At 46.6% G+C, this 7,209-nt stretch overlaps 1 protein-coding gene across 2 annotated transcripts in view; it reads right to left on the reverse strand.

The window, feature by feature from the left end:
- The window catches only part of LOC135538043 (TBC1 domain family member 15-like), a 94,004-nt gene extending 87,192 nt beyond the window's left edge, over window positions 1–6,812 (reverse strand). For both annotated transcript variants that reach the window (XM_064964039.1, XM_064964040.1), the window contains exons 1-4: window positions 6,540–6,812; window positions 5,478–5,576; window positions 5,312–5,383; window positions 1,018–1,177 (exon numbers count right to left, since the gene is read on the reverse strand). In XM_064964039.1, coding sequence (XP_064820111.1) covers window positions 1,018–1,177; window positions 5,312–5,383; window positions 5,478–5,576; window positions 6,540–6,683 — 475 coding nt within the window. In that variant the 5' untranslated portion in view covers window positions 6,684–6,812. The remainder of the gene's footprint in view (window positions 1–1,017; window positions 1,178–5,311; window positions 5,384–5,477; window positions 5,577–6,539) is intronic.
- Between the last annotated feature and the right edge of the window lie 397 nt (window positions 6,813–7,209).

The following is a 7,209-nucleotide window of genomic DNA, read 5'->3' on the forward strand; positions in this document are numbered from 1 at the left end:
ATTGCGGTTCCAGTACCAGGCATTGCGGTTCCAGTACCAGGCATTGCGGTTCCAGTACCAGGCATTGCGGTTCCAGTACCAGGCATTGCGGTTCCAGTACCAGGCATTGCGGTTCCAGTACCAGGCATTGCGGTTCCAGTACCAGGCATTGCGGTTCCAGTACCAGGCATTGCGGTTCCAGTATTAGACATTGCGGTTCCAGTATCAGACATTGCGGTTCCAGTACCAGACATTGCGGTTCCAGTACTAGACATTGCGGTTCCAGTACTAGACATTGCGGTTCCAGTACTAGACATTGCGGTTCCAGTACAAGACTTTGACAGATCAAAGAAACCGGACATTTCTCATTGCAGTAGGAATAGTGACATTTGTCTCTCCATAGAGGAAGCATGATGATGCTAAAACATTGATATGTTCTCCATGACTTTCCCTGACTAAATGAACAGGTCAAATCAATAACCATTCTACTGTGGCCTATCAGGGCCTACTCTGTTCTGCTGTGTTCTAGGGTGTTCTGCTGTGTTCTAGGGTGATCTGCTGTGTTCTAGGGTGTTCTGCTGTGTTCTAGGGTGTTCTGCTGTGTTCTAGGGTGTTCTGCTGTGGCCTATCCGGGCCTACTCTGTTCTGCTGTGTTCTAGGGTGTTCTGCTGTGTTCTAGGGTGTTCTGCTGTGTTCTAGGGTGTTCTGCTGTGGCCTACCCGGCCCTACTCTGTTCTGCTGTGTTCTAGGGTGTTATGCTGTGTTCTAGGGTGTTCTGCTGTGTTCTAGGGTGTTCTAGGGTGTTCTAGGGTGTTCTACTGTGGCCTACCCAGGCCTACTCTGTTCTGCTGTGTTCTAGGGTGTTCTGCTGTGTTCTAGGGTGTTCTAGGGTGTTCTACTGTGGCCTACCCAGGCCTACTCTGTTCTGCTGTGTTCTAGGGTGTTCTGCTGTGTTCTAGGGTGTTCTGCTGTGTTCTAGGGTGTTCTACTGTGGCCTACCCAGGCCTACTCTGTTCTGCTGTGTTCTCTTCCACTCACCTTCATTGTTGCTGGGTTTCTTCCTGAACTGAACAGTGTGAACCATGTCCCATTCTGTCTCATAGCCCAGCTGGTGCTCCACCTGCCTGGTAGGCTTGTCTCCTGGGTCTTGGCTTGGACCCTGGTGCCGCTGTCCCCATTCAAACACAGAGCTCGACTCCTGGGAGAGAGAATACAGGTATACTCAGACCCACCCATATACTGTACTATCTAAATACAGTACACACACACCTACCCATATACTGCACTATCTATATACAGTACACACACCCATATACTGTACTATCAACAGTACTGTTCAGAAGTTTGGGGTCATGTAGAAATGTCCTTGTTTTCCATGAAAACATACCTGAAATGAGTTGCAAAATTAATAGGAAATAGGGTCAAGACATTGATAAGGTTATAAATAATGATTTTTAATTTAAATAATAATTGTGTCCTTCAAACTTTGCTTTTGTCAAAGAATCCTCCATTTGCAGCAATTACAGCCTTGTAGACCATTGACATTCTAGTTGTCAATTTGTTGAGGTAATCTGAAGAGATTTCACCCCATGCTTCCTGAAGCCCCGCCCACAAGTTGGATTGGCTTGATGGGCCGTTCTTAAGTACCATACGGTCAAGCTGCTCCCACAACAGCTCAATAGGGTTGAGATCCAGTGACTGCTGGCCACTCCATTATAGACAGAACACCAGCGAACTGCTCCTTCCCTAAATAGTTCTTGCATAGTGTGGAGCTGTGCTTTGGGTCATTGTCCTGTTGTAGGAGGAAACTGGCTCCAATTAAGCGCCGTCCACTGAGTATGGCATGGCGTTGCAAAATGGAGTGATAGCCTTGCTTCTTCAAGATCCCTTTGACCCTGTACAAATCTCCCACTTCACCATCACCAAAGCACCCCCAGACCATCACATTGCCGCCCCCATGTTTGATAGATGGCATCAAGCACTCCACCAGCATCTTTTCTGCATCTCATGAATGTTCTTCTTTGTGATCCTAACACCTCAAACTCAGATTCGTCTGTCCATAACACTTTTTTTCCCCAAATCTTCCTCTGTCCAGTGTTTGTTCTTTTGCCCATCTCAATATTTTATTTTTAATTGGCCAGTCTGAGATATGGATTTATTTTTTGCAACTCTGCCTAGAAGGCCAGCATCCCGGAGTCGCCTCTTCACTGTTGACGTTGAGACTGGTGTTTTGCAGGTACTATTTAATGAAGCTGCCAGTTGAGGACATGTGAGGCATCTGTTTCTCAAACCAGACACAAATGTACTTGCCCTTTTGCTCAGTTGTGCACCGGGGCCTTCTACTTCTCTTTTGGTTAGAACCAGTTTGCACTGTTCTGTGAAAAGGGGTTTTCTAATGATCAATTAGCCTTTTGAAACTATAAATTTGGATTAGCTATATAACGTGCCATTGGAACACAGGAGTGATGATTGCTGATAATGCTCCTCTGTACACCTACGTAGATATTCCATTTTTTTTTTTAATCTGCTGTTTTTCAGAAATGTGTAAGTGACCCCAAAATGTTGTACTATCTATATACAGTACAGAGTTCTGGCTGGGTAGGTGGCTAGCTGGGTGGGTAGGTAGGTGGCTGGGTAGGTGGCTGGCTGGGTGGGTAGGTAGGTGGGTAGGTAGGTAGGTAGGTAGGTAGGTAGGTAGGTAGGTAGGTGGCTGGGTGGGTGGCTGGCTGGGTAGGTGGCTGGCTGGGTGGGTAGGTAGGTAGGTGGCTGGCTGGGTGGGTAGGTAGGTGGGTGGGTAGGTAGGTGGCTGGGTAGGTAGGTGGCTGGGTAGGTGGCTGGCTGGGTGGGTAGGTAGGTGGCTGGGTAGGTGGCTGGCTGGGTGGGTAGGTAGGTGGCCGGGTAGGTGGCTGGCTGGGTGGGTAGGTAGGGTGGCTGGGTAGGTGGCTGGCTGGGTGGGTAGGTAGGTGGCTGGCTGGGTGGGTAGGTAGGTGGCTGGGTAGGTGGCTGGCTGGGTGGGTAGGTAGGTGGCTGGGTAGGTGGCTGGCTGGGTGGGTAGGTAGGTGGCTGGCTGGGTGGGTAGGTAGGTGGCTGGGTAGGTAGGTGGCTGGGTAGGTAGGTGGCTGGGTAGGTAGGTAGGTGGCTGGCTGGGTAGGTAGGTAGGTGGCTGGGTAGGTAGGTGGCTGGGTAGGTGGCTGGCTGGGTGGGTAGGTAGGTGGCTGGGTAGGTGGCTGGGTAGGTGGCTGGCTGGGTGGGTAGGTAGGTAGGTGGCTGGGTAGGTAGGTGGCTGGGTAGGTGGCTGGCTGGGTGGGTAGGTAGGTGGCTGGGTAGGTGGCTGGGTAGGTAGGTGGCTGGGTGGGTAGGTGGCTGGGTAGGTGGCTGGGTAGGTGGCTGGGTAGGTAGGTGGCTGGCTGGGTAGGTAGGTGGCTGGGTAGGTAGGTGGCTGGCTGGCTGGGTAGGTGGGTAGGTAGGTGGCTGGCTGGGTGGTTAGGTAGGTGGCTGGGTAGGTGGCTGGGTGGGTGGGTAGGTAGGTGGCTGGTTAGGTGGCTGGCTGGGTGGTAGGTGGCTGGGGGTAGGTGGCTGGCTGGGTGGGTAGGTAGGTGGCTGGGTAGGTAGGTAGGTGGCTGGGTAGGTGGCTGGCTGGGGCTGGGTAGGTTTCCATGGCTGGGGGAAAGTGGCTGGCTGGGTGGGCAAGGAGATAGGTGGCTGGCTGGTAGGTAGGTGGCTGGGTAGGTGGCTGGCTGGGTGGGTAGGTAGGTGGCTGGGTAGGTAGGTGGCTGGCTGGGTGGTGACTGGCTGGTGGCTGGGTAGGTAAATGGCTGGGTAGGTGGCTGGGGAGGTGGGTAGGTAGGTGGCTGGGTAGGTGGCTGGCTGGGTAGGTGGTGGCTGGGTAGTTGGCTGGGTTGAGATAGGTGGCTGGGTAGGTGGGTAGGTAGGTGGCTGGGTAGGTGGGTAGGTAGGTGGCTGGGTAGGTGGGTAGGTAGGTGGCTGGGTAGGTGGCTGGGTAGGTGGCTGGCTGGGTAGGCGGTTAACACTATCAACATTTCCCTTTAAGCTGTGGGAATGTGATCGAGTCAATGCGTGATTAGCCCCTTCCAACGCAACATAACGAAACAAAACGAAGTGTGATCGAGTCAATGCGTGATTAGCCACTTGCAACATAACGAAACAAAACGAATTGTGATCGAGTCAATGCGTTCTTAGCCACTTCCAACGCAACATAACAAAACAAAACGAATTGTGATCGAGTCAATGCGTTATTAGCCACTTCCAACGCAACATAACGAAACAAAACTAATTGTGATCGAGTCAATGCGTTATTAGCCACTTCCAACGCAACATAACGAAACAAAACTAATTGTGATCGAGTCAATGCGTTATTAGCCACTTCCAACGCAACATAACAAAACAAAACTAATTGTGCAAGACTTAGTAGGCAAAACTAACAATGCAAGAGATGTTGTTGTAGTCAGAACACATCGCTGTATGATTCTATTGCGTTGACAGGCACCACTCAGCCCGTACTCTACACAGACCGGTGGCATAACCAATCAGAGCTGCAGTAGTCCTATACACACACAATTATAAACTGGGTGGTTCAAGCCCTGAATCCTGATTGGCTGACAGCTGTGGTATATCAGACCGTATACCACGGGTATGACAGAACATTTAGTTTTACTGTTCTAATTACGTTGGTATTAGCCCAGTGATAGGTCATCTGTAGTCAGCAATAGGGGAGTGATTGCTTCCTACAAGACCACAACACATGTACATTTCTAGACATCTTTGAAACGAGAGTCAGGTAAAGGGCTTTTGTTTTTGTCTTAAAGGGGCAGTTGTGTATTTTGAGACAGGCTTGAATAATATAAGTATCCAATAGGTAGAAGGTAGTATAATTTGTCTAATTCCCTGTAATAATGTCAGAATAATAATGAATTGTATTTTAAGTGGTTTCTTGCATCAAACACAATTTCCAGTCACCTCCTGGTCTGAAGGACAAGTGGATAAACAGGTTCACGTCAAGTCCTGCGTATTTTTTTTTTTTCAAAGGTCTCATGAAATGTAGGTCTACATTGAACACCACACATTGGCTGCTACTGTAGGCTGACTGATAGAACAGCTATTTCCATGTTAAACAAATTGCTCTGTCTGTATTATCAGCACCAGCCAACAGTTGTGGCCAAAAGCCAATCAGCAGTTTTTCTATATGAATGTACCAGTAAGATTGATAAGAGTAATCTTGTTAGTATTTTAATATACGCACATGTGTACACTTTGTTTATGATGACCTGAAACATGGAATATAACATCAAAAGATATGTAAATAACGTCTAACCTTGGCAGCACACAGCATGGCAGAGTGGTCAACATGTTCCACGGGTTTATATTCCAGCACTATGTCTCCATCCTGGTAGGAATGAGGAGAAGGAATGTTGAGTCTGATCTGTGGACATCCTAACAGGGAAGGACACATCTCACTCTGTTGTTCCATATTGACATACCTGGTCCAGGACACGCAGGGATCCCGAAGTCAGAGAATCCTGCTCCTCACTACTTTCTGGGTTGGTGTGTATAAAAACTCCATCATGCTCATATAGAACCTGAGAGAGAAAGAGGGAAACGCATGCAGAGATGAATACACTTTAACTATGCCACTTTGTTTACATACTCATCTCACATGTATATACTGTACTCGATACCATCTACTGTATCTTGCCTATGCTGCTCTGTACCATCACTCATTCATATATCCTTATGTACATATTCTTTATCCCCTTACACTGTGTATAAGACAGTAGATTAGGAATTGTTAGTTAGATTACTTGTTGGTTATTACTGCATTGTCGGAACTAGAAGCACAAGCATTTCGCTACACTTGCATTAACATCTGCTAACCATGTGTATGTGACAAATAACATTTGATTTTGATTTGATACAACTCATGTTATGTTGTTGTTGGAGACTTGGTAAACAAATATGCCTAGTGTACCTAGCTAGCTAACTTCATCCAAATCAAGTGCTATGTCCATGTGATAATGTAATAGGATACATTGGCTGTATTGTTTATAATTTTGCTCTTTGAACATTGACCAATTTCACATTCTTTCACCTTTCTACCTTTTCAGAAATGTGATGTTGTGGCTAACTAGGTAGCTGCCTCAACCAACTTCCTGACAACTTTTAAACTGTTTTGCATGTTTGTTTTGGTGGTTGTTAGTAACGTTACGACAAGTTAGCTCGACTTGTCACTATGAAAGCTAACAACATGAGCCTGTTGGTATTCTGGAAGTAGACAGGTTCAACATTTTACAAGTAACTTCTTATGACCGCAAACCACTTTGTTTCACATGAATCTGCATTACTCTGCCAACTGGACAGGCAACTTCTACTAACTAACGTTAACTGTCATGTGTCGACAATGGCTTTCTCAACTTCGAGCCAACTGTTTTCGGTTAAACTATTTACAAACCCTCACAGACAACATGATCCGTTGACAATGAAAACAAAACATATATATATATATTATTATTTAACTAAATGCCACAAATCTGTTTTCTCAGCACCTTGAAGCCCGCTGAAGTCGCCATGTCGCCTGTCTCAGCTGACGACGTAGTAGGACAGCTCACACGTTTCCAGTTGTTTTGGGAGGGGAGGGCAGAATAAATAACTAAATACTCGTCAATGTGTGTTGCTGATTTTTGACACATTCATTGTAAACCAACGACGCAAATAACGAGATCATTGAAAAAATTGAGTGTATCTCGCATACAACAGAGATTATTAATTGAACTGTTATTTGTTCAAGCTTCCACTTCCGCAAACATTTGCCATGGAACATTAGCGTTAACAGGGGTGTAGTCATTATCCTGATTCTGTTGCAAAACGTTTCATAAACGGAACGAAACGGGGCGGGACCTACCTTAATCTGTCCAATAGAATCACTCGTTTCTTTGGAACTGTTTGGACTAATGATTACACCCGGCAGTAGGAGTGGGAGGTGGCACCTTTGGACTTTGTCATAGGATGTTGTTTAGTGTTTAATTTGCGGCTTTTATTCCAGACAAAGGTTGTAAAACCCTGTACATATTCAGTCAAATCATCAAATCAAATTGTATTTGTCACATGTACCGAGTACAACAGGTGAAGTAGACCTTACAGTGAAATGCTTACTTACAAGCCCTTAACAAACAATGCGGTTTCATGAAAAACAGTGTTAAGAATTTCTTACTAAAA

Source organism: Oncorhynchus masou, unplaced genomic scaffold (genome assembly GCF_036934945.1).
Source record: "Oncorhynchus masou masou isolate Uvic2021 unplaced genomic scaffold, UVic_Omas_1.1 unplaced_scaffold_897, whole genome shotgun sequence".
In the NCBI taxonomy this organism is placed as follows: Eukaryota; Metazoa; Chordata; class Actinopteri; order Salmoniformes; family Salmonidae; genus Oncorhynchus; species Oncorhynchus masou.